A 27662-nucleotide genomic window follows, 5' to 3' on the forward strand; every position below is an offset into this window, starting at 1 on the left:
GGGAACCTGCAGCCAGACCCAGACCCACACATTGATATGGAGATGTGGGACTATAAATAGGAGGGATGAAGGCAGCAGAGATCAGATTGTCTCTACACAGACCTCTACAGCACAGAGATCCACACATGGCTCCTACAATCACTGCAGCAAGGACCAACTCTCAGGAGCATCTGACTCGGAGCCACAAGGTAAATTGAAGATTCAAGGAGACGTGCTCTTCTTCCACGAGAGCTTGTGTTTGTTCATGCTGACTCTTGACTCCAGAATAAGTTGATGACTGACTTTGTTCTTGTCTCTGCAGCTCAGAAAGCCTCTGGTGGAGAAGTTACGCAGAGAGCGAATCAACAGCAGCATCGAGCTGCTCAAGTCTCTCCTGGGTCCAGAGTTCCTCAACCAGCAGCCAGACTCCAAGCTGGAGAAAGCAGACATCCTGGAGATGACAGTTTGCTTCCTGACACAGCTGCTGCAGCAGAACCAGCAGCAGAGAAGACTGATGAAGCACTTCAACAAGCTGCAGTCTTCCTCTGAGGAGAAGCTGACAGAGGCTGACTTCTCTCCTCTGAGCTCCACAGTCCACAGCAGCATCACCAAAGATCAGAGTCCAGTCAGCAGCGCCCCCTGGAGGCCGTGGTAGACTCCTACAGACTGGAGTTACCAGCAGACAAACTGGGACGAGCTCAGTGGTCAGAGACGACTGGAAGTGAATTCTATGAAACGTAAGGACTTGTTCTTCTGTAGGAACAGAAACATGTATTTGTGTGTTGGACATTTCCTGAGGAAAAGAAGCAACAACATCTTTCAAGTGAAGAAAGAAAACATCTTGTCATGCATGTTGCATGAATCACATCTGATTGCATCAGCAATTATTATCACACCTCACTGTGTCAGTGATGTATCATCATATGGTTTGTTACCTGTTGATTTATATTGATCTTTGCTGTGAAAACATCTAAATGTCCTTTTTGTGGACGTGTTTTCATCAGGATTTTAACTTTGAATTTCTCTGTTCAGTCAAATATGATCTGTTTTAAGATCCAAACGTTTATTTCATTTTCTTTATGATCGAGAACATCTTGTCATGCATGTTGCATGAATCACATCTGACTGCATCAGCAGTTATTATTGTACCTCACTGTACTTCATGTATTTACAGTATTGATCATTTTGATCAGAAACGTTAAATATTTAATCTTTGTGATTTGTCAAATTTGATCTGTTGTAAGATCCAAATGATTCTTTTATTCTAAAAGTTGTTTTTATTTCACTTTGTCACAATTTTCTAGTGACTGTTGTGTTTTTATTAATGAACACTCATGTATGAGTGGCCATTAATCTGCTGTCATCACAATGTGATATAAATATCTGGTCTGTTTTAAGGTCAGTTCTTAATGTTTTGCTTCATTTTTGAAGAAGTAATTAAGTTTGAAAACATCATTGATGAGAAGTTGTTATTCTCCATGTATTTGTCTTTTATAAAGACGCTTGTTTCTTTACTCTTACTGAGCTCAGTGTCTTGCAGAAAACTGCTTATTGTTTTGTGATACTTTTATCACATGTGTTGAAACTCACTCTGTTTTTTATAATAAACAAACATTGCTCTCAAATCTTTTGGTTCTAATCTCATTTTGTCTTGAAGTCTCTATAAAATGTGTAGAAATGTACATTTAATTCTCTCGATCCAGTTTACACTTGATCAATCTAGATTAGAAGTGACTCTTCCTCTCACTCAAATTTCACTTTAGTAGTAGAATATTTCCGTCTCGTTTACAGTAAATAAAGAAAAAAGAGAGACAGAGACAGTTGAATAAATGTGATAACGTTCTACAGCAAGGTGACACAGTGGTGCAGTGGTTGGCACCGTGGCCTCACAGTTAGAAGTTTCTGGGTTCAAACCCGATGGCAGACCAGGGCTGTTTCTATTCCCATGTGGGTTTTCTCTGCAGCTTCCCCCCACAGACGTGCAGGTGAGATTAACTGGAGAGTGTGAGGCACCAGCTCTGTGATGGACTGGTGATCTGTCCACTCCGTCCCCACGCCTGTCACTCAGTGTCAGCCAGGACTGGCTCAAGCCCCCCTCAGCTCTGACAGGATAAGTGGTGTATACATAGTGGATGGATGGAAACACTGACATTTCAATAATCCATCTTTACCCTGGTTACACATAGGAATCTGAGAAACAATATATTTTAAGATAAAAGAAAAAATAATCAGAGTTGAATCTTTGCTTCAATCATGAGTCGAGGATATTGGGATATAAACAAATAAACTTCCTACAGACCCACACTAAAGAATGTGTTTCATGTTCACCCCTGGAGGCCACTTTGTTACACTTCACCCAACTATGAATAAAACTTGTACAATGTTAAGTATTGATGGTGCCTCTGGTCGTGTGACATTTCTCATAAAGTCAAAGTTTAAACCTGAAAACTGCATCTGACTCCAACAGAAGCACAAGGTCTATAATTTGGTCGGAGAAATATTAGTAGAAGTAATAATACCTCAATGGAAAAATGCTTTGTTATAAGTAAAAGTCCTATATTCAAAATCTAACTCATGTTAAAGTAGGCCTACAGAAGTACTATTATTACAAACTGCTACTTAAAGCCTAAATTATTATTGTTATATTGCTTCAATATTAAGATCTGATGCATGAATTTGTGGGATTTTATTTTGTGGTTTAACTGGTTTCTTTACTGTTTTGTAGAGATTTTATATATTTTTTAATGTTTTAACAATTGTCTTTTAAACATGAGGATTTTATGACTATTTTCTGTTTTGTGAAGCAAATCTTTCATTTAATAATATTATTATTACCATTATTATTATTAGTAGTAGTATCACAATTAACTGTAAACATGTAATGAGCAACAAAAGCTTTTAGATAAAGGTAATGAAGTGAAAAGTTTGGGATTAAATGCAGTGAAATATAAAGTATGAAGTAGAACAGAACGGGCTTATTGACAGAATAATTCAAATACTCAAAGTAAATCAGTACTTGAGTAAATGTACTAAGTTACTTTCCACCACCATCTGTAAGATTATCGGTTTTCCCATTAGAATCATAATCTTCATGTTTTTCCTTTTTAAAAAACCCGTTATTTAATCTCTTTAATACACGTGAGCATCATGTTTTCTTGTCTGTGAAAAATATCCCATCTTTTTTTTTTGTTCATAATAATCTGTGAGCGCATTGAGACAACTGGAAACTGATGTGTAACCAGGTTCATGTGGGATTACTCTTATCTCCTCTCCATCTGTCCCTGTGTCTATCTGCTGTCTGTGGGTGAGAGGCTCAGGTTTCCCACTCTTCCTCCTCCTCCTCCTCCTCCTCCTCATCCAGGCCCCTGCACGGCTCCCTGCACAAGGCTGAGCGTGCCCCGGTCGCACGCCCTCCTCTCCCTCGTGGTGCTGGGAGCCACAGCGACACACGGCTTCCCACACTTCTGTATGCAGCCTGCTCAGCCGCACAGACAATAGAAGTGTGTCTGCTCTCATAAAGCCTCAGGACGGTTCTCAGGCCGGGGAAGGACAGAAGGCCACTGCTCACATGAACCATCTGGTTCGGCTGTAACTCACATAGTGGGAAAATACAAGTTTAAAACTTTATTACTTGATTATAAAGAATCTTTTCTGTCATATGAGATATCAGGCTTTTATTTTGTATTCATAGAACCCATTGAAGGTTTTATAATATAGGGAATTCAATATTAATGGTGAAATTGTTGAGACAAAAGCCCAAATATCATGTTTTACCTCTTGAATCATCATTTAACGGTTTGATTTGTAAATTCTCTGCATATTTGCTGATGCAGTTTAAGTGTCTGTCAAATCCTCCAACTCCAAACATGACATTAAGATACATTTTTTCCCCCCCGTGTCAACTCCAGGAGAAACACTTTCCCACTGACCTCTCTGATGTGTGGCACCCACATAAAGCATCCCACCTGTTCTCTGTGACAGCCATTAAATTCACCCCATTGTCCGATGCTCGGAGGCTCCCGATTGGCTGAGCGGCGGAGAGAGAGCAGCTTAAATGCAGAGCAGGGCGGCAGAAGTCAACACAGACGTCATCTGAACCTTCCCAGGCATCTTCTGAAACCTCCAGCAGCACCACCAGGACAAGAAACTCAGACATGACTCTGTACGCAGACCTCGCTCTTCAGGACAGCGTCAAGGAGCAGCTCTTCAGGTGAGAACTCACAGCTGCATCACTGTCCTTTAACTGTCTTTGTTTCATTGTGTGGTTTCAAACAAAGTGATTGGACATATTAATAAAAGTCATGCTCCGTTTCCTTCAGGTGTAAACTGCACATGCTGGAGAGGAAGTGCTGCTCTGGAGTGGAGAAGCTGAAGGCTCTGATTGGAGAGCACCTGCACAGCGGGATCCCTGTTGCAGACATCCTGGAGAAAACCAAGTCGCTCCTCACCTTGAGGAAAGCGCTGCTGTCTCACAGCGGCTACTCCAAATACTCCAGGGACATTTTGCGTCTGTTTCCTGATGCAGAGGACGACTTGGCTCCTCTGTGCTTCTGAGGACGACGGCTAAAAGTCACAGAATCTGCAGGAAAAACACGGCAGATTCTCCTGTGAACTGTTTTTATTGATGCTACTTGCATCTCTGTATATGTTCAATTTCTGGTGTTTGCAGAGAGAAATGCATTATTTGCAATATGACAAGTGGACGTGAAGAGACTGAAATGGATCGTTTGCCTTATTCAGGCATTTTACACAAGAAGTTTCCACCTGATGTGGATTTCTGTTAAAAAAACGTATGCTGCTATTTGTGAGATTTGTAGAGTTTGAAGATAAATCCAATCTGTTGACTATGCAGGAAATAGTTACAGGTGATTATATATTTTGTATGAAATCTGTTTTTAATAGATTGAATTTTTTACCTTCCAAGGTTTTACTGTTTATTTTCAGTAAAATCTAACTTAATGTTTGAAGCCAAACATCAATGTTAACCTATATATATATATAAGCTATATATATTCTTCCTGTGAAAACAGTTTGGATATTGCCTTGTTTCAAGGTTCTATGTGTCTTATTCCTAAACCCCCTCCTTTATTCTGAAAAGGGATTTGTTATAATAATTTTTTTGTATGCCATGTATGCATGTTTTGTTTGATTCATCAGTTATATTTATTTTTATATTCATCCAAAGTGGATTCAGAATTGTTTTGGTGTTTTTGCATTTTTTGAAAATAAACACTTAAAAGATGAAAACGATGTTCTAACTTCATTTAAATCTATTTTGGGGGAATAACATACACCAAAAATTTAAAATAATAGAAGTTCAGTCAGTTGAAATCAATTTTGTGCAAACAATACAATTAGCACAAGGAGCTTTTAGCTTGATTCAAGTTCTTAAATTAAACTAATTTCATATTTCCATCTATTTATTCTTAAGCACAACACATCTGTAAATCTGTTAGTGTTAGCCACAGCTGGCTTGTTTTCAGCTGCTGTCCTTTGGCCAGTCAACACATAATACAATTACTAACACACTACTGCCTGCTCCATGACACACCCTCTGCTCACTGCTGCCACCTCACTACGCAGACATGTGACAGGTTAAAGACAAACTGAAAGTAAAGGGACGACTGTGGATGCTCTGAATAAACAGGGGCCCCATGAATAATTTGACAAGAACCAATATTATTGGCGATTTCACCACATCTCAACTCAAATGAACATCTTTGGGGGAATCATTAAATCACCATATGTGAGAGATAAGACTCGGCAATGAAACAAGTTTGAATCAATAGCAATATAACAAAAGTTTAATACATATCAATATAATGCTTATTCCCAGTGAGGAGGTGTAAGACATTATTGATCTATTTCAGATTTATAAATCTTTTTATCAAGTGTTTGTCGTTGTGAGTTTATTTTATAAAACAGCCTTAATGAGAGAACATGTTTTAGAAGACGCTGTTTCATTGACATTATCAGTACAAATAAAGGGACGTTGTAAATCTATGCTGCAGCTGATCTGGAGTTTTATGAGACTGGGACTGTAAATCCACAATATGTATGGATGATTATAGATATTGATTGTAGATATTCATTATAGATATTGTAGGTGTGATCTAAGGTTGAGTCAGCAGCTCTCTGACTGTTTGATTTATCTAGATATTGACTGTGTCACAAATAATAAAACCCACAAATCACTAAGTCTGAGTTAAAATAACAACTGTGACATCATGCGATATCATCCTCTGTTATCAAATGTATGTAAAATACACCATGGATTAATAGGAATAAGATGAGACAGGCAAATGTTTAAAATTGTTTTCTTCTTGATTGCTTTATTGCGCATCACTTGGCATGAAGAGATACATTCATTTTGACACATGTCCTTCATTGAAGGTATGGGTGCTGTCACTCACAGAGTCATAAAGCAGCACATTGTTTGATTTCTGTTCAGATACAAAAACTTCATCTGCTAAAACGCAGAAAATAGAGAAATTCAAAGATACATCACACAGGATGTATCAACCAATGGGGCATGTGAATATCACACAAAAATATTAAACATGTTTAACATTAATAACTTTGTCACCTATATAGATGATGTTATTGACAATACACAAGCATTCCCAATGAGAATAATAACTTGCACTTCACAGAGTAACATCTGAATAAGAAATAAGTGACTACTGGTAAAATAATAGTCGACCTGTTGTCTGCAAATATCACAGAAACACACAATTTAACTTTTACAAAAGTAAAAAACAGCAGAAGAAATTGCAGTAGCATGCAATGACTCTTCAAAAACGAGATGACCACAAGAACGAGCACAGTTGTTGGAGAGTTCTGCTCTTGAGCTTCACTTTGACAAAAGTCCTTAGGTGTCTACCACGGCCTCCAGGGGGCGCTGCTGACTGGACTCTTGTCTTTGGTGATGCCGGTGTGGACTGTGGAGCTCAAGGGAGAGAAGTCAGCCTCTGTCAGCTTCTCCTCAGAGGAAGACTGCAGCTTGTTGACGTGCTTCATCAGTCTTCTCTGCTGCTGTGCATTCACCTCCTCACTGGACAGGAAGTGTGCCACCTCTTGGACACATCTGGTGTAGCCCCGTTTGACGGCTGCTGAGCCCACAGCTGGATTCTGCTGCTGCTGCTGCTGCTGCAGTCGTCTGAGGAAGTAAACTGTCATCTCCAGGATGTCTGCTTTCTCCAGCTTGGAGTCTGGCTGCTGGTTGAGGAACTCTGGACCCAGGAGAGACTTGAGCTGCTCGATGCTGCTGTTGATTCGCTCTCTGCGTAACTTCTCCACCAGAGGCTTTCTGAGCTGCAGAGACAAGAACAAAGTCAGTCATCAACTCATTCTGGAGTCAAGAGTCAGCATGAACAAACACAAGCTCTCGTGGAAGAAGAGCACGTCTCCTTGAATCTTCAATTTACCTTGTGGCTCCGAGTCAGATGCTCCTGAGAGTTGGTCCTTGCTGCAGTGATTGTAGGAGCCATGTGTGGATCTCTGTGCTGTAGAGGTCTGTGTAGAGACAATCTGATCTCTGCTGCCTTCATCCCTCCTATTTATAGTCCCACATCTCCATATCAATGTGTGGGTCTGGGTCTGGCTGCAGTTTCTCACAGTCTCGGCCAATCAGAGCGCTCGGGGAGACAATAAAGGATGCTAGACACTGAATGGTGTTATTGCCTCAGGGATAATGGTTAGATCTCAGGGGAACAGGTGGAGGACTGGGAGGGGAGAGGGTGTAGGAGACAGGGGGGGGGGGGGGAGGAGGACTCAGAGCTCTGTGTGAATCTGGGAAAGTGGTGACCCTGTAGAGAGCAGATCTGCTGCCTGGTGCTGATCAATGACTTTGACTGAGCACACGCTCGTCAGCACAGCACAAGTGTGTGAGACTAATAATGAAAACACTTAAGATTCTTATTTTTCTGAACCTGGATATATTTCAGCTCTATATTAAAATTAACATAGAGAGTGTTTATTATATATTGGCTCCTGCCCCTAATGGCCCTCAATGATAAGCTGGATAGGTAATGAATGGATGATGTATGGATAGAGTAAGCTTTACCTTATAAAATGCATTTAAAGTCACTGCTATTTCAACTGGTGCATTTTAGTCGTAGAAACCACATTTAAATTTACTAGATCTAGATTTTTGTTTGGATCTGCTCCAAATTGTACACACTCAGAATTATCAGTACCATAAAAATACCTTTTTTCATCAACATCCATGAATTATTCTTAGAGAAATCAAGGAAAATGCTGAAAAATGTCTAATCTCACAAATCGATAATCAAATTCCTGGATGGACCAAGTTTCATGGGTTCTTCCCCGACTCATACCACATCCTATCATCCAGTTTCATGGAAATCTATCAAGTAGTTTTTGCATAATTCTTGCAAACTAAGAGATGAAAAATTACCTTTAATTTGAAACCCTGGATAAAACAGAACTCAAAAATAGTTTTAAAGCATTTTATCAACATCTGGATAAAGATGGTTGGATTGTGTTTCTGATAAAAAATTGGATTCACACACATGCTTTCATTCCAATGTCATTGTCCCACACATGCACCATAACCAGCATCTGATCAATTCAGGAATGGAATATCCCCTTTTATCCGTCCTGTCAAAATAAAGCGTCTGGAATGCAGGGGGGACAATCAGAATCTAAAGGACGGGAGGAAGGGAAAGATCTTTTGAATGTTCATTAATCCAGAGCATGACTGCATTCCTCATGGACGTTTCACAAAGGCCTGGTAATGACGAGTCTTGATGACAGGAATGTCCATTGAGGGCCGGTGAGACAAAACTCGTAAACTGACTCCATAATTAATGTGATGTGCAACCAGACACACTTCTTTTGTTCTTCGGAGCGGTGAATGGACCGAGTGTGGGAAACCAGAGAAAACTCACTCACAGAGCCCCTGTGGGACAATAGAGACGAGGCAGACAAAGACGTCTGAGAGCCGGAGGAGGAGGAATTCTTTACTACTGAATTTTAAATGTTTACGTTTTTTACTCAACAAAGCAGGAAAACATATATACTTAGATTAAACCTTATTTAATGCATTTGCAGACGGTACAATAGACAACGGGGACAAGCCTTAGGGTTTGTTGAAAGAAGGAGAAGTTAAATTGACTATTAAACTATTATTAATCGTATAGTATGTATAGCATTTATATATATTTACACATAAACTATATATTATATAAAGCTTACTATAAAGATATGTGTTTGTCAGAAAGTAAATAATTCTGTGGGAACATAATATCAAATAATTAATGACAATATATAGTAAAACAGTTATAATAATAAATATGTCTTCAAAAGTTAATATATAATTGTAATGTACCTTATACTAATACTAATAATTAGAGTTGTGAATAATTACCTAATAATAAATAACAATAATTCACCACTGTACAAGAATAAAATCCCAGAAATGTCATTCATCTGCATTGTAGTTTGTTATAAACCATGTATTAAATGTTTCTATCTATATTAAGTGTTGTGGTTAATAGAAAATGTTGCCATCTACTTTATCTCATTATAAAATCTGCACCCAGATAAATTTGGTTGATTGCTTGTTAGGCTAAATCCTCAGTCACAATATTTGTGTTTATCTCCAGCTCTCGTCTCCTTAATTGAGAGTGTCCAAACAACAAACGCTGGCCTTGGGGGAGCGCCGGGAGCTGCTTGTGTGGGGATGAATTAACATTTAACAAGGCACATGTCTATTGTTGAGCCGCGGCTGAGTGTGGGAAAGCAGAGAGAGCAGAGTCACAGTTGAGTGTGATTAGCATCCTCGGCCCCACCAGCACCTGACTGCTCTCCAGAGGGAGTTGGCACACTCCACTGGAAGATTTTTCCCGCTCCTCTCACTCTCTCCTTTCTCTGTCTCCATCTCTCTGGTGCCAACTCACTAACTTTTGCCAAATTAATTTCCCCTCTGTTTAACGGGTCATCGTTGCAATCTGAGCCTTTTATGGTTTAATCCATTGACAGTTGCCAAAGAGTCGGGCCAACGCGGCCCCGACATCAACGGTTAAAAGGACTTTTTGTTTCGCCTGATGTTTGGACACACATGTGACTTTATTTAACTGCCGTGTGTTTTAAGAAAACCGACAAATAAAGTGACTAAGCGACAAGATCTCGTGGTTAAAGGACGGTCTGGACTGAATAGACAAAAGCAAGGGAAGGAATCTTTTGTTGGACTTATCATCCACAATAAAATGGGAATTTGGTTTTCTTTTAATACATTATAAATGACCTATAACATCCCTTCAACTGTGAGACATAAGAAAAGAATGTCCAAATAATGCAATTAATAATAATTAAGTCTTTTACAGCAATGCAAATCCCTTAAAAGCTAGAAAAGCAGCACATACCTCTGCCAAGACCCACCAGTCTAATGAAACTACATTTAAATCCACTACATCTGGAGTTTTTATGTTTGGATCAGCACTAAATTGCAGACACACATATCAGTCCCTTAAAATTAACTCATCCATAAACCACATAACACCTTGTATCGTCAGGCAAAAGCACAAGATGTACTGTATGTATGTATCTATATATAGATATATATATCTATATACAGCTTTATTAATAACAGGAGCAGTCCATATCTAGAGAAGAAAACAGGGCATGCTTCAACATACCAAGGGAGGTAATTGATCAAATATCTGCAGGTTAAATATGAATTGATTTGCTTTTAAGATATAATGTTTCATTTAAAATGATTTTAAATGACTGATAATTGCTTCAGCAGCACAAATATATTTACACTTCTCAGATTTATAGGTGGTCTTAAGTTGTCACTGTGCTGTGCTGACGAGCGTGTGCTCAGTCAAAGTCATTGATCAGCATCAGGCAGCAGATCTGCTCTCTACAGGGTCACCACTTTCCCAGATCCACACAGAGCTCTGTGAGTCTCTCTCCATCACCCCCCCCCCCCCCCCCCCCCCCCCCGCAGTCCTCCACCTGTTCCCCTGAGATCTAACTATTGTCCCTGAGGCATTAACACCATTCAGCATGTTGCTGCTCCACATGCACTATTGTCTCCCCGAGCTCTCTGATTGGCTGAGACTGTGGGAACCTGCAGCCAGACCCAGACCCACACATTGATATGGAGATGTGGGACTATAAATAGGAGGGATGAAGGCAGCAGAGATCAGATTGTCTCTACACAGACCTCTACAGCACAGAGATCCACACATGGCTCCTACAATCACTGCAGCAAGGACCAACTCTCAGGAGCATCTGACTCGGAGCCACAAGGTAAATTGAAGATTCAAGGAGACGTGCTCTTCTTCCACGAGAGCTTGTGTTTCTTCATGCTGACTCTTGACTCCAGAATAAGTTGATGACTGACTTTGTTCTTGTCTCTGCAGCTCAGAAAGCCTCTGGTGGAGAAGTTACGCAGAGAGCGAATCAACAGCAGCATCGAGCAGCTCAAGTCTCTCCTGGGTCCAGAGTTCCTCAACCAGCAGCCAGACTCCAAGCTGGAGAAAGCAGACATCCTGGAGATGACCGTTTACTTCCTCAGACGACTGCAGCAGCAGAAACAGCAGCAGAATCCAGCTGTGGGCTCAGCAGCCATCAAACGGGGCTACACCAGATGTGTCCAAGAGGTGGCACACTTCCTGTCCAGTGAGGAGGTGAAGGCACAGTCGCAGAGAAGACTGATGAAGCACGTCAACAAGCTGCAGTCTTCCTCTGAGGAGAAGCTGACAGAGGCTGACTTCTCTCCTCTGAGCTCCACAGTCCACAGCAGCATCACCAAAGACAAGAGTCCAGTCAGCAGCGCCCCCTGGCGGCCGTGGTAGACACCTAAGGACTTTTATCAAAGTGAAGCTCCAACAACTGTGCACGTTCGTGTGGTCATCTCGTTTCTGAAAATCCTTTTAGTGTTTTTTACTTTTGTAAAAGTTAAATTGTGTGTTTCTGTGATATTTGCAGACAACAGGTCGACTACTATTTTAACAGTAGTCACTTATTTCTTATTCAGATGTTACTCTGTGAAGTACAAGTTATTATTCTCACAATGCTTGTGTATTGTCGCTAACACAACAGTGATAGGAGACAAATTGAGACGAGCTCACTGATCAAAAGATATTTTCTATTCAGTTAAAGTAGAATTTCCTGAGCAAAATAATTTCAAAGTCCTATTGGGCTGAGTGAAGTTTGAAAGCATGATTTCCTTTTTGTTTGTATTAGGAAACACAGCTTTGTGTTCTATGAATACAATCGTCTTATTGAGTTAACAATATGCTAAAGACCTGGAAACTTTTGAACTACATTCCTGTAGTGTTTGTCAGTGTCGATCACCTACTTGTATGTATATTTGTACAATGTAAAAGATTATTGACCCATGTTGGATCTTGAAGTCGGGAATTTGTTTGACATATGTCAGCAGCATAAATGTGAATCTGAAAGTTTTTTCTTTCAGTATAAGATAGTTGGTTCATTTTGTTTGGACTAAAAGACTCATGTCTCTTTTGAAGAAAAGAAAGTTCACGTTCACTTGTCTCTTATTGAGTTCATTGTCTTGCACGACAAGTTTTTACTGTGATGTATCATCACGTTATTGCCTTTATGGAGGAACAGATATAAGATGTGATTCATGTTTTCTCTGGGAATAAAACATATCAACTGAAACTTAAACTGTGGCCTTTTGTTCTTTTCACCAAAAAACAGTTTTAAAATGAAACTCATCTGAATCCAGATACAAAGCAGGAAATACTAAACTACTCAAAGTCTCCCAACACCTGCCAGACGACAGCCGCTCACCAGTTCATCATTTTTATTGGTGTAAAACAACAAACAAAAGAAGTCAACCTCAGCCCGGCAGCAGAGCCTTTCCCCAGTAGCAGCTCAGCTCTGTGTGTCTCTCTTCTTGTCTCAGTCTCTTCCCACATGTGGCAGCTCTCTGTCTGCCTCCTTTAAACAGCGATGAGCCAACTGGACTCAGCTGTGCCCATCACCCCCTGGTACAGCTGGAGCTGCTCTGATGAGCCACCTCCACAAGTTATTACAACACGACTGAGTGAAGATAAAAGAACTCAGATAAAACTGAAACACTGTGAGCTTTTCATGAATCCAGGGCAAAGCCAGGGGAGGGGGGCTTTAATTTTTAAAAGTGTTTGGGGGACGCCCATGCAGAAGACTCATAAAACATATGATTATTCACCCGAGTGGATATGTGTGCAACATCTCTTGAGTTTTCAAGCACATCTATGTCCTTAAAATGAATTGAAATTATTTTAACTGTTTCATAGTCCAGGTTAAAGACTGGAGGTGCAGAACTTACCCACAGACTAATCGATCAGCTGACTGAGATTTATATCTCGTCTTAAAATGTATTTTTACAGAAAGCCCTTTTAAACTGCTGGACTTCACATCTGTTGTGTGAGCTGTTTGTTTGTTGTGTGTGAGTGTGTTCACGTGCACACACATGCATACCTGTACATGTTGATCTAGTTATGTATGTTCTTAATGCATGCGTTTCCTGATTTACATGTAACATATGTTTTGTGAAGACCTTTATTGTAGCATGTTTTATTTTGTCCTTGGAAAGTAATTTGAGTTTATTTGCTTGAAAAGTGCTAAATAACTAAAATTACAAAAACATTATTATATTTTTATTGTTATCATTATTAATAATGATATCTATAATCTTTGCTGCTGTAACTCTGTTTTAAAGTAAATCAAAAAAGATTATATATTATATAATATTATTATTATTATAAAAGGATTATCTTATTTTACTAGTTTGAGTGGAACTAATATATTATTATTATGATCACTATTATGATTATTGTTATTATTATTATTATTATTGTTATTATTATAATAGGATTATCTTATCCTACTAGTTTGGGTGTACCTAATATATGATTATGATTATGATTATGATTATTATTATGATTATTATTATTATTATAGGATTCTCTTATCCTACTAGTTTGGGTGTTCCTAATATATTATTATTATTATTATTATTATTATTATTATTATTATTATTTGTATTATTATTATTATTATTATTATAGGATTCATTTACCCTACTAGTTTGGGTGTTCCTAATTTATTATTATAATTATTATGATGATAATAGGTTTGTCTTGTTTTATTAGTTTGGGTGTACCTAATAAATTATTATTATAATTATGATGATAATAGGATTCTCTTGTTTTACTAGCTTGGGTGTACTTAATGTATTATTATTATTATTATGATGATAATAGGATTGTCTTGTTTTACTAGTTTGGGTGTACCTAATATATTATTATTATTATTATGATGATAATAGGGTTGTCTTGTTTTACTAGTTTGGGTGTACCTAATAAATTGACAGTTGACTTAACGTTCTCTGACGTTGCCAAGGACGACGCCCACTCCTCAGACTTTACGTGGCCGCTGATTGGTCGACGTGCAGCGCCGACGCGGGCCCGTCGCTGACGCCGCGTCAGATGATCGCAGATGGCGGAGCGTGAGTTCTCTGACAGCAGCAGCAGCAGCGGCAGCATCAGCAGCAGCAGCAGCGGCGGACACACGATGGATAAAAGCATCACTCTTCCTCCCGACGAGATATTCCGCAACCTGGAGAACGCCAAACGCTTCGCCATAGACATAGGTACCCGGAAGTGCTCGCGTGGGTTTTGCGTGGTTGCCCCTCTGCGGCTGTGCGCGCTAACGAGGCTAACGTCAAGTGGAGCGAAGAGCGAGCAGCTGCGGATACTGTGACAAGCACATGAGTTCAAAGTGGAAGTAAACAACGCGGGGAGCTAAGCTGACGTTAGCCGTGTAAAACAAGTGTGCAGGATGTGTGTGTGTGTTTGTGTTGGAAGTGTTTTGTGTTGAAACAAGGTGCTCAAGCAGCAGCAGCAGCAGCATCGGTGGTGTTAGCCGTTAGCTAGCATGTGTTTGTGTGAAGTGTACTCACACAGTCAGGGAAGTGTTAAAGTCTGGATGTGAGCTGTAATCCAGGTTATCTCTTGTTTTCACTCTATCATTATTGATATTATTATTATTATTGTTATTAACACTGATTTGCTTTAACAGGTGGATCCCTCACGAAGCTAGCCTACTACTCTAATGTGCAACACAAAGTGGCCAAAGTGCGATCTTTCGAGCACGGTACAGAGGTAAATATCATTATTATTATTAATAATTGTATGTGTGTTATGTATGTTCGTCCATTTCTGTGACATCCGTGGTGTCCCAGTACTTGTGTCAACTTTCCCCTCAGCCCCCCTGAACTCCCCTGGGTCCAAACTGCATGAATGAGAAAAAGCCTCAATCTCTTGGTCTCTCTGCGTTTTTTCTGTCTTTTAAAATAAATCAAATCGGACTTTATTTGTGTAGCGCTGTTCGTGCAATGTTGCAATAACCTGAATCACAACCGTGCAGCAATGCAATGAGTATTAGATTCACATCAGGTCTGATGAGATAAGATAAGGTGAGGAAGATACTATGCTAATCTTAAGGGGAAGGGAAGGTAAAGGAGTTTAATCCCACCTCACAAATTGCACCCTATAGATTGTCAGACAACAGATAGGAATCTCTATCTATGATCTACTTCTGTCACGTTATATATAAACAGTGACTGGACTTTGTCAGTGACACCCAACAGCCACACTGTATAAAAACTCAACTTGAAACTACCCTGAACACATGAATGTAAAAAGCATATGAACCAGGTGGTGTGAATAGAATAAGGTAAACCCATAATTAGAATGGGTTAAGAGAATGCTTGGACAAAATGGCAGGTCTTAAGATTTCTTTTAAAAGTGTTTACCGGATTGCCCTCTGCTCCTCTGGCAGACAGTTCCAGAGGCGAGGAACAACACATAATCTAATATATACGCTGAACAGCTAGACTTTTGTGAAAATGAAATGTCAGTGTCCCCCCCCCCGGCATGTCAGTAGCTGGATGTATAAAGAAGCATTCACCCTCTCTCTCCTCTGTGTTTCTGTCTCCAGGCTTCCAGTGACAAGCTGTATGAGATATCGGTGCAGGAAGAGGTCACTCCTCGTCTGCACTTCATCAAGTTTGAAAATGCGTACATCGAAACGTGCTTGGACTTCATCAGAGACCATCTGGTCAACACGGGAACCAAAGTCATCAAAGCCACTGGCGGAGGGGCGCACAAGTTCACGGAGCTCATTGAGAGGAAACTTGGACTCAGGTGAGTGTAAACACCAGCTGTTCAGTAAGTTGTCTTCATCGACACTGTGTCACTCATCTTCTGGTCTCATAATGTACACTGCTAAAGTGCATGTAGAAAAAAACCAGGAAGGAAGGCATATTCCAGATGACTAGATTCGAATAAACAATGGTGATTTGCCCTAATTGTAAGTGATCCACACACAATGAATTATCTTGCCCTCTTCCTGTGAAACAAATGAAATCAGAGGACTTTTAGAGCTTTTAGGGACCATATGGAGACTATTCTGGAAAAAACTCTGCTGTTCAATGGCCCTGCCAGCTTTAGCTGCCTCTTTGTTGGTGAACCATTTGAAAACAAAGGCGTTCACAGGATGTTTAACTTGCTTTTTGTCTGAATCCATATCAGCTTTACATTGACACTCCAGTCGTCCAACTCAGAGAAGAGGAACTAAACTTTGAAATCAACTTTTTGAGTTTTAGTTTGGCATTCAAATCTGCTGGTATGGCTCTTAACACTGGACTTCAGACAGCTTCTGTCTAGTTAAATGTAAAGACTTAATGATTTACCTGCAGCATGTGGACAAAATGGCTTCTCTCTTGCTCTGGCTGTATTATATATTTGTCTGATGATGATTCAAGCTCTCTCTTGTTGTGTTGCTGTGTGGCAGAGTGGACAAAGAGGATGAGATGACCTGCCTTATCCGGGGTTGTAACTTTGTGCTGAGGAACATCCCCCATGAGGCGTTTGTATACGCCAAGCACGCCGACTCGGAGTTCCGCTTCCAGACGACTAATCCAGATATTTTCCCTTACCTGCTCGTAAACATCGGCTCTGGTGTCTCCATAGTCAAGGTAAAAACTGAAAATCTATGGTTTTCTGTGTAGTTTGCTGAGGAAGGGTTCACTGTTAAACAAGCATTTTTCACATGTCAAAGTTTTCACAATGCTTTTAAAGACCAGGAACTAGAGGATGTTTCAGTGGAAAGAGTCCAGATAAATTGAGTCATAACCTAGATGTCTGTTATCCAAGAGGAAGTTTCAGCTGCAGTTTCATAATTCAAAGCGACATTGACTTCTTATTGCAGAAAATGTGCCAGACACAGATGAAATTGCAAATATGCAGTAACACAAGTATTAAGTCTGCATATCACAATTATCTGTATGTCTGTTGCAACTTTTTAAATAATCAAAGTTATGAAATATCTATTTTTACCCTGTATTATCATTGGCTCGAACTAGAAAGACGCTCAGAAAACAAACGCATGACTCCACCAAGCTAGTAACGACCTGTTTCACCACGAGAAAGTTAAAAAAAAAGTTCCTGGATATACCTGTTGATCCGGATTTGAATGACAGACAAACGAACCCTTCCCCAGCAGAGATTAAAAAGTCATGTATCGGGATTAGACAGGGTTTGTTCTAGCCTAAAGAGTTAAAGCACATGACTTTCTGACCTGAAAAAAAACTAGAGTCTTCTGCTCTTACTGTATTTGATCACACATCGCATTCACTCTCTCTTCAACAGGTTGAATCAGAGGACAAATTTGAACGAATAGGAGGAAGCTCGATAGGTGGAGGGACGTTCTGGGGCCTGGGAGCCTTGCTCACCAAAACAAAGGTACCCTAAATATCATGGTCTTTAACTGCGGCATTATTTGTTCTTTATTCCTCAGCGCAGTGATGAACTTTATCGTTTGCTCTTCCCGTAGAGATTTGACGAGTTGCTACAGTTGGCCTCTAAAGGGCAGCACGCGAGCGTTGACATGCTCGTCAAAGATATCTATGGAGGATCGTACGGCTCTTTGGGTTTGACTGGGGATCTCATTGCGAGCAGCTTTGGGAAATCTGCTACTGCCGACAAAGGTGACGCACGTGCACTTTAACTATGTGGCTTTACTGTAGCGTTATGTTTGTATATGTCGAGGTCACCGTAGTATTTTTGAATTGCTTCAAATCTAGAGTTCATTCAGTTGATATTAAAAGAAACACATTAAATCCGTATCTTTCCCATCATTTGACTTGAGACGTGGCCGCAAAATGTAACTTGCTGATTTCCTTGCTTCGAAGGGCAGCAGCTATAGTCAGCTCGGACTCATGGTGCGTAAAATGTATTCGGATGGTGACCCAGTTTCCCCAGTTAAGAAAGTATGAACGTTTCCAGTGAATCTCAAACCAACCCTGCAGTATAATCCCCTGCTCTGCTGTCCGTCCATATGCTCCGAACACTGCAAACTGTCACACTGTCTCCAGTTAATGGCCAAATCCAGAGCTTCATTTAATCCTTAAACATCACTGGAGCGCAGTGTAACATCTGTGGATCTGAGCCGACTGCAGGCTGCACGTTAGACGGCTAAAGGAGGCAGTGTAAAAAAACAAGGATCTCACAAAGTCAGATACATTTTTTTCTTGTATTTCTCGCTTGCGATGTCTTTTTCTTTTTGGCAAGTCCGACTTGTTGTTTTTCAATCTTAGTACAAAACTTGTGTAAAAAATGAACTGATGCCCTTTGACCCTGTTCTACTGCAGCTCTGCTCTCTCACTGTAACTGTTGAGCTGCTGATGTTGTGCAATTCTTGAGTAATTAGTATAGTCTCATGATTTTAATGTCAGTTTCTGTGAACATTGAATTGTCCTAATGCTCATATAATCAGAAAAACACAGTTTTATAATTTTTAGGATATTATTGTGACATTTACATGAATTGCAATTTAGTCTTATGTTATAATGCCACTGAAGACAAGCATTGAGTTACTGAGATAATGAAAAGCTTTAACAATTACTGAATGAGTTTTGAATTAATACATGAGTCTTTTTAATGCTTTTAAACATCTTTTTTAGATTCATAATATGGATATTTTCCCTGTGTGCTTGTATAACTCTGTACTGAATTGCAGCGTTTTCTAAAGAAGACATGGCCAAGAGTTTACTCCATATGATCAGCAATGACATCGGGCAGCTGGCCTGTCTGTATGCCAAGCTCCACAACCTGACCAGAGTTTACTTCGGAGGCTTCTTCATTCGAGGACACCCGGTCACCATGCACACAATCACCTACAGCATCAACTTCTTCACAAAGGCAAGCTCACTTCTTCTGCTGACACTAAAACAAACAAGTAGAGCACAGACCTCCTCCAGGGCCCCACGGTCTTGTCATGTTTGTTTGGACATGATTTTAAAGTTGTTGAAGACACGTGTAAACCGTTGCTCACCAACTGAATCGAAATGATTTCAGCTACACAGTGGTAGTTAGAAGTTTGTAGCGATAGTTCTTACTGGACAGCGACTGAAAAAACATTTAAATCTGCTAGATCTGGATTTTTATTTTTGATCTGCACCACATTTCACCCACTCATAGATATCAGCCCCACAAATATGTCTGATTTCTTTACTACTTATTTATTACTCCCTTGGACATTGGGGAAAATGTTGAAATGTTCTCGGCCCACGTCCCGTCCTTCTACCAAGTTCTGTGGAAATATGTTCAGTAGTTTTTGCGTAATCTTGCTGACAAATAAATACACAAACCAACATACAAAATTGACACAACCTCCTTAGGGGATGAAACTTAACAAATAAACACAACTACTACATTAGTGTATGTAGAAGAAACAAAGTGTCTTGAAGAAATTCAAGATTTCCTAGTTAATTTCCCTTTTTCTTTCTAGTCCCGAGCTTTGCTTGTTATCAGCTGAACTTTCTCCTACAGCCCAGATTTTGACGTGATTGCCCTTTTTGTTCTGTGGATGCAGGGTGAAGTTCAGGCCTTGTTCCTGAGACATGAAGGATATCTCGGAGCCATTGGAGCTTTTCTTAAAGGAGCAGAGGAAGATAGTAAGAAAACAAATACTCCAAATACCTGCTTTATGATTCCTGAATGAATATTTTCACTGATGATTGACAAAGGGCAGTAATGCTGGATGACTTAACACCAATAAAAGCTGCTGTAAAACATTAAAATAGTTAATTACTCCGTTAAAACCTGTGACACACAATGTTTGAACCTTAGATACATAATAAAATGTACCATAATGAATATCTTGCAGCATAATTGTGTCATAATTATGTCTTTTCACTTTCGTCTTTAGATCCAAACCAGTACAGTTGGGGTGAGAATTATGCTGGAAGCTCGGGCCTGATGAGTGTTTCTCCAGATATGAATCCGATGCAACGTGCTCGCAGTGGAACGGTGAGTCGGTTGGATATGAAAAATTCACCACCTCAAACCTCGTGACCTGTTTTCACTCCGCTCATGGTTCATTGATTTTTATTCCTCCAGTCTTGTTTAATTAAATTCCTCATATTTTTTCCACATTCATTTCTACGGAGTCGCCATCACCACTGTCCTCAGTGAATCCACAGGCACCAGATAAAAAAAAACATTCCTCACATCAGTCTCTGCAATCTCATAATCTGTCTTTCATTTCCTCCCCTCACATTCTTGTGTCCACCAAACCCCTCTCCTTCAGTTTCCCGTAAGTACCTTCAACTGCTTGACTTGTGTGCTCTGGTTTGATGAAGACAGATCGCTCCTGCTCACGGCTGCTTTTCTGTAGCTGTAAACACTCAAGTCAGGCACTCAGTTGCTTGTTCATGAGGGCCGGGACAAGAGAGACCCGAGAGGAGGAGGTTTAGTTGAGCTTTGCTGAGGATCCTGCAGCTGCTTTTTTCACTTATTGAATTGTTTTTGGTTAAATCGTATGATTTGAGGATGGAGAAGAACAGAGTTTGATTTCCTGAGAGCCCTTAACACTGTGCACTTGCTGTGTTTGAGATGTTTTGTTGTTGTGATACTTGGAGCATGCAGGTCTGTGTAGAGCATCACAAGCTGATAACAATTTACTCTATGAAGTTTACATTTAGTTTCTCAAGCTTTCACTAGTTAGTTTTCATTAGTGTGAATTAGAAAAGTGTGATTGCGAAGAGCCTGAATGATTCATCTGTTTGCCGTTAAAATCTGCAGATGTGAGTCTTTCACAAACATCAAGGTATCATTTTTCAGAATAAACAATGCACAAGAGATGTGCTTTTATGTTTATTTTCTTAAATCAAATTCTCTATATTTAGTTGTATTTGTGTTTTCTTCTTATTTATAGTTATTTATAATATAATTTATACTTAAACTGTAAAATATCAAGCCTCAATCACATTTCTTTGAGGTTTGATAACAACATCTCGGGAATAATTTTTATATATATATTTATTGGGCGATATATCCGCATCTGAATTTCTTTACTCGGCATCGGCTGCGAAAAATCCATATCAGTCGGGCTCTACACATTGACATTTCAGCTGAAGGTGAATTACCACCTTAGAGACCCTCTGCAGATGCAGTGTTTCCTTTAAGAACCTCTGACCCTCTCTAATAGACGATTGGTTGTGTCCTGCTAGATCCTCTTGTTTCATCGTTAATGCATCTTCCTTTTGACCTTGTTGTTGTCTCAATAAAATACAAAAACAGCTACTGCAGTGTTGCTAAGAAACAGAAAAATACTGTTAATTACATCCTAGTATTAATGTTTAAATAGTTAAAGCCGGAATCGCCTTTGAAATGTGAGCAGAAGCTGGCAGTGGTATTGATCTGTTGGAGACTGACAGCACGTCTCCTCTCCGTCTCTTTGTTGTGTCCAGTTTGACATGCTGGAGATGGACCGTCTGGAGAGGCAGCTGGTGAATCTGCCTCTGCTGCAGGACCCGTCCTCTTACATCCCCGACACCATGGACCTCGCGGAGGACGCTGTGGCTCGCGAGTACTGGCTCTCCTGCTTCGAGGAGGCTCTGGACGGGGTAGGGCAGCTGCTGTTGTTTCACAATATGAAAGCAAAGTTTGGAATTAAGATGTGCCAAACAGAAAAAGGTTGGTGAACTTTAGCTTAGAGGGAGAAATCTGTTTCAGAAATACAAAAAAATGAAGTCTAGAAAGTAGTTCTGTTGGTATCGCCAATGGATTTCTGTCTCTAGCATAGACTGTAAATAAAGATGGATGATATGTCTCCCCCTCCCCCTGGTGAACAGGAATTAAGCTAAAATATCAATGATGCAGGCGCCCATCTTGTACTTTGACCTCATTTAGAGCCAGACTCTGCAGTAGTGATCGTGGAGTGGAGCCGGGGCTTCAAGGTCACATCATGAGTCAGTATCAGCTCTCAGTCCTGACGTCTCACCACGTTTTAACAGCAATAACTAACTAATCAAAACCAACACTTGAACATGTAAAGTGTGATAAGAACTAACTACAACGTCAGAAACCATCTTTGAGAAAATACAGATACTGCAGTCAGCCACAAGGGGGTGATTGAGACGCTTTGGCTTCACTTTTTGGGAAGGTTCCATGTCGTCTATCTTTATATACAACCTGTGGTCTGTAGGATTTTAAACGGATAAACAAAAATGGAAATTGAGCAAATGTTCTGTGTTTAAAGATCAGTTTTTCCTACGAGATGAATCAGTTTGATGTTTGAAAACTCCTCTTATAACGTTGCTGTCCCTGAGGTTGTGAACATGGCTGATAACTGTTGTTCTGTTTTCTGAGCAGGTGGTCAAGAGGGCCGTAGCGAGTCAGCCCGACATCCCGGAGGCGATCGAGCGAGCGGAGAAGTTCCGACAAAAATACCGACACAAGCTTCAGACCCTCCGCCACCAGCCATTGTAAGAGCGGCCTCTACTTCTGCTTCTACTTCTGTTAGACTCAGACGTTGCTTCTAGTCGACTAAAACTCAACTTTCTTCATTGTCTGCATTAGTCTCATGTCTTCATTTCTGCTGTAAGTGCCAACGTGCTTTGTCAGTGGAGAGGGAGGTTTTGATGTTAACTCAGTGCGTAGTTGTGCATCAGTTGTTCGAGGCTACATCCATGCGATTATGTTTTAGTTTTGTTTGTTGTAAATTACGATGGAGCTTTATATCAGAAGTTTTCTCCGTCCATATTAACACATATCACATGACCATTCACCCACACTAGGCACGAGAAACAAAAGTAAAAAGTAAGGGATGTCTTTTCTTGGACTGACAACAATGGCTGGTATCTGACAGTAACTACTAGCAACGCTTTGCATTTCACGCGGGCAGTCCAGTGGTGACTGGTAACCAATCAGGAAGTGACTGCGTCCTTTCGCTCGGGGGCCTGTACCAGTGGAAATTACGTCAATTCTGAGGCACCTCCCCCAACCTTTTTAACTTAGTGCACATCTAGCTCATTAACAAAAGAGGATCAGCTAAAGGCAAGTGACTGCGAACAGGTCTTTCTCTTCACTTCCTCATTGACCTCATTACTGAGCGATCATAAGAGATTCTCAGATGGCGCCTGGAGGGAGATGACAGAGGCTGTTGGTAAAGACGAGACATTCTGCAGGAAACTATAGAAAACTAAATCCACAACCAGTTTGTCAAGGCACAGACGAGCACACAGGCCTGAAGCAGTTCTCCTGGAGGAATCGAGTCAGTGGAAAACGGTTCTGTTTGTGTTTCTTCAACGCAGCCCCGGAGGTTTTAAACTAACAAGGGTCCGGAATCGTTTTTTTAAACTTCACTGTTGTGTGGGCGGCAGGCGTAAATGTAGCAGCAGTGATTTTGTCAAAAACTAAAACGTAGTCGTGTGGATGCAGCCTTGACTCAACCAGTTATTTACCAACGTGAGTCTGTGTTTCTCTCTGGCTAATGTAGAGTGCTTCTTCTCTCACCTAGTGCTTATGGATCCCTCACTGTCAGAAGTCTTTTAGACACGAGGGAACACTGTTTAAACGAGTTCAACTTTCCTGATCCCTACTCGAAGGTCTGAGTGAAATCTATCAACCTACTTTGTGTGATTTCTGTGTTCTTGTCGTTGTGTCTCACAGGTGGTTTGTCCCCTCACTGACCCGTTTTCTGAATTTATTAATGTTTCATGTTTCACAATTTGTCTCCACAATTCAATACTTTAAAACAAAACATATTCTGAAGTTGTTTCAATATAATCACGTGTGTTTAAAACTGGACAACCAGCCTGTGAACTTTCAGCTGCGTCGTGTCTCTGTCGTGTTGCAGATTAAACAGAGAGAGAACGACATGGCGACGAAGTATTACCAGAAGGCGGTGAGCTCTCTGGACCAGTTGAGCTGGGAGCAGAGACAGTTCGCCCTGGTGCGGGGCGTCCTGGCTGGGAATGTGTTCGACTGGGGAGCCAAGGCCGTGTCAGAGTAAGTGGAGTTATTGTACCCTTTGAGCGGCCCGGTGGATTGTGGGTAGTGGGGGAGGCTCCGGTTGCATATCTTGTGTTTTTATGTGGCTGCTTTGGTTACTGTTAAATTGTTTTGATAGGTTTAAAGAGACTGAATTTTCTAGCCTGCAAAAAGTTATGTGTAGGGACAAGATATAAAGTAGAACGGCCCAATAATCCCCTTAAATTCTGCACCAAAGTTAATTTGGACAATAATATGAAAAGTAAAAATCCATTAGTGCTGCTCAACAATCAACAACGACAGATTTCTTTAATTTCTTAGTGACGACTGTCTAAACGTAGAACAGCCCAGTCATCTCAGGAAATTAAATGTCTATATCACATTAGTTACTGTAGCTTTAAGGGCAGACAACTGTTTTATATCTGCAGGCCAGACTGCAGGGGAAGTTAAATCCTAACATTTAAATCTTGATCTCAGATTATGGGAAGTTTCTTTGCTTCCTACAGAAACTCAGAGGACTGCGTTGCTTATGTTTTTTATTGATTGCACATTTTGTCTTTTGTGTCTCACAGTGTCCTGGAATCGGATCCTGAGTTTGGGTTTGAGCAGGCTAAACAACAGCTGGAAGGTATCAGAGTGACTGTCGTTAGCATCAGCATCAGTGCTCCTCTGTGCAGAGAGAATCGTTGGAGCTCAACTGATTTTGTGTTTCTCCCTCAGAGCGGCCGTGGCTTATTGATTCCTATGACCAGTGGCTGGAGAGACTAAAGGTCAGACTCTCTCTCTGCTGCTTCATTTCAAACAGCTTGACAGGAAACACTTTCTGTTTTTAGCAAAGAAGAAACAAAACACCCATTTAGAGCCGATAGTGTATCAGTGTTGTGTGTTTTTCTTTCCGATCAGTGCTTGAACACAACCCGTCCTGGTTTTCTCTTGCAGGGTCCTCCTCACAAGTGTGCCTTGTTTTTCGTAGATAATAGTGGAGTAGACATCATTCTAGGGGTGATACCCTTTGTTCGAGAGCTTCTCTCTCGGGGGACAGAGGTAAGGAGCCACGACGCCATCATTCAAAAAGATGTTATGTTTTTATAAAATGTTACTTCAACTGTACTGTCTGTTAAGGTCGTGTTGGCCAGCAACTCTGGTCCGGCCTTGAACGATGTGACGAACGGTGAACTGCAAATTCTGACGGAAAGAATCGCCGCCATGGATCCAGTGATTCAGTGAGTATTGATGAACCCATCAGAAAAAACAATGAAAGTTTAAATGACAACACAATAAAATCAAAGATGGCAACATAACATACACTGCTTTTTTTTTTAATCAAGCTTATTTTCACTCCTCAGTAACTTCTAAAAGTCTAATCGTGTACAACGTGTTGTCGTTGCAGAGCGGCTCTGAGGGAGGACAGGTTGACGTTGGTCCAGAGTGGATCCAGTTCTCCTTGTCTTGATCTGAGGTCGGTTATTTGGCATTTTCACATTTTACATTTTCACATTTTACATTTTTAAAGGAAGCACTTTCCCTCCTGTGAAAATACTGTCTCATGTACATTGATACAACCCTGATGGTCTTAGCTTGGACTAATTCTAGAGACCACAATGATTTTTTACTTTTAAAACTGGGTCATGGAATTTGAAAGACTTGGACTTTCACCAGGCAGGTGTAGTTTAAAATAAACTAACTATATCTAGTGTTAAGTTTTTTACTTATGATGAGAAATAAAAGCTCAGGACTAACTGGTATCTCTGTCCCTGCTTTGTAAATTTTGACTGTTCATTTGTTAAACTGTCTCCTGCGTCATTGGGCAACTGCTTCATTAAATTGCTGTAATTTTTCACGACAGTAACAAACTGACTGTTTGGGCAGGAGAGGTTATTATTGGTATCACTATTCCACAATAATGTCCCCCTTAAAACGCTGTTTTATTAATGTTCCAACCACTTATTTTCCATAAGCAGATGCCAGAAGCTGCCACAATGTTCCATTCAGTGGCCTGAAATTTAAATAACTTAAATTTGTACACAGAGCTACTGTAAATATAAACTTGTGCAGCACAAAGCAAGTAAATCTGGATACAGATGAATGTAAAACACAACATTAATGTTTTCTGACACAATTCATTAGATGATCTGTATTATGGTCATTACAGCAACAAAAACTTATTTTTAATCCTCCTCAGCCGTCTGGACAAAGTGCTGGCGATGGTGGTGCGAGAGCGGCAAACCGACCTGGTGATCATCGAGGGAATGGGCCGCGCCATTCACACCAACTACTACGCCATGCTCAGCTGCGAGAGCCTCAAGATGGCCGTCATCAAGAACTCGTGGCTCGCCGACCGGCTGGGGGGGAAGCTGTTCAGCGTGGTCTTCAAGTACGAGGTACCGGCTGGGAAAATAACCGGCCAGGACTCTGCGCCGTCAACGCCATTGTGAGCGAGCGGGTGTTTCCAAAAGGACAGAGTGTCGAAGTGGAGCGACCAGAAGCGATCGGCCGGAGCTCTGAATGTAAGGATGTCGATCGCGTACTGCCACCGGGTGAATGATTGTAAAGCTGATTGCAATGTTTGGGCAGATTTTTTTTTTAACCGATCATTTACAAGGAGGTTTTACTTTTTTTTTTATTTTAAGACATTATTGATTTTACTGCCGGTTTCATTTGGAGAATTACTGTTGCTTTCTCGCAGGTCTCTGTCCATTAATCTGTACAATACACTACAGCTGCTTTCCGACGGGCACCTCAGTCCAGACAGTTCCTAAAACGGGATGTAACAAAGCAAACGTCCAAGCCAGTTGCTTTGGACATTTTCTGGAGCTTTAACCGGAAAATGTCAGACTGAGCCCGAGGTGAGAATACCGCAAGAAAATGTCCAGAAAATTGAGGAGGGCTTGTCGGTGAGGTGTCTGATGCAAAACTGAGAACGACAAAAATAATACAAATTTCTCCGGAGGTAAAAGAGACGTACATTTAGAAGACGCAGACAAAGGTGGTAACTTGGAGAGACAACGAGATTCAAGAGCTTTTAGTGATGAGGGCCAATGCTGGTGTTAATGTGCTGTAAACAAAATGTCATGTCATGTCCCGCTCCACACATTTTCCTGTTGTTGTGTCCAGACCCAGAAAATCTCCTGTTATGGTCGTCATTTATGAAATGTACCAATTTTCTGGAGTTCCTGTCTGAAATGGAGCAAGACATTCATCACCACCAGGGTCCAGTTAACTTGAGATCTGCAGATTGCAGGGGAAATGATTTAAGAAAGAAAACTTTATTTAAAAAATGATTTACATATTCTGCCAGCGCGCGACTCTGTGTGCGCCCATTTGGACAAATTCGATTCTTTATGTGTGTTGTGTGTT

At 40.6% G+C, this 27662-nt stretch overlaps 3 protein-coding genes and 1 long non-coding RNA gene across 7 annotated transcripts; 2 read left to right on the forward strand and 2 right to left on the reverse strand.

The window, feature by feature from the left end:
- The first annotated feature begins 5 nt into the window (after positions 1-5).
- Positions 6-11885, forward strand: LOC117761046 (transcription factor HES-5-like). Of its 2 annotated transcripts, XM_034584621.1 has the most exons (3): positions 6-188; positions 302-427; positions 11499-11885. In XM_034584621.1, the coding sequence occupies exons 1-3, from the start codon at positions 66-68 to the stop codon at positions 11805-11807; spliced, it is 558 nt and encodes a 185-aa protein (XP_034440512.1). In that variant the 5' UTR covers positions 6-65; the 3' UTR covers positions 11808-11885. The 2 variants fall into 2 exon arrangements, with proteins under 2 accessions (XP_034440512.1, XP_034440511.1); XM_034584620.1 differs by lacking the exons at positions 6-188; positions 302-427 and adding an exon at positions 11099-11259 and having other exon boundaries at positions 11373-11885.
- On the reverse strand, positions 6304-7564 carry LOC117761047 (transcription factor HES-5-like). Its single transcript, XM_034584622.1, has 2 exons — positions 7407-7564; positions 6304-7293 (listed from the first exon to the last, which is right to left on the reverse strand). The coding sequence occupies exons 1-2, from the start codon at positions 7527-7529 to the stop codon at positions 6859-6861; spliced, it is 558 nt and encodes a 185-aa protein (XP_034440513.1). The 5' UTR covers positions 7530-7564; the 3' UTR covers positions 6304-6858.
- Positions 9107-27662, reverse strand: LOC117761053. Its single transcript, XR_004613780.1, has 3 exons — positions 27527-27662; positions 19732-19735; positions 9107-9117 (listed from the first exon to the last, which is right to left on the reverse strand). It is a non-coding gene; the product is annotated as an uncharacterized LOC117761053 (long non-coding RNA).
- On the forward strand, positions 14441-27547 carry pank4 (pantothenate kinase 4 (inactive)). 3 transcript variants are annotated; one of them, XM_034584616.1, is made up of 20 exons: positions 14445-14617; positions 15046-15128; positions 15967-16172; positions 16822-17005; positions 17679-17771; positions 17863-18016; positions 19048-19229; positions 19903-19984; positions 20239-20339; positions 20620-20625; positions 21782-21937; positions 22686-22798; positions 23833-23920; positions 24172-24323; positions 24878-24933; positions 25026-25075; positions 25245-25349; positions 25428-25528; positions 25696-25764; positions 26488-27547. In XM_034584616.1, the coding sequence occupies exons 1-20, from the start codon at positions 14464-14466 to the stop codon at positions 26738-26740; spliced, it is 2388 nt and encodes a 795-aa protein (XP_034440507.1). In that variant the 5' UTR covers positions 14445-14463; the 3' UTR covers positions 26741-27547. The 3 variants fall into 3 exon arrangements, with proteins under 3 accessions (XP_034440509.1, XP_034440507.1, XP_034440508.1); XM_034584617.1 differs by lacking the exon at positions 20620-20625 and adding an exon at positions 20697-20702; XM_034584618.1 differs by lacking the exon at positions 20620-20625 and having other exon boundaries at positions 14441-14617.

The sequence above is a fragment of the Hippoglossus hippoglossus genome, chromosome 5 (genome assembly GCF_009819705.1).
Source record: "Hippoglossus hippoglossus isolate fHipHip1 chromosome 5, fHipHip1.pri, whole genome shotgun sequence".
NCBI lineage: Eukaryota > Metazoa > Chordata > Actinopteri > Pleuronectiformes > Pleuronectidae > Hippoglossus > Hippoglossus hippoglossus.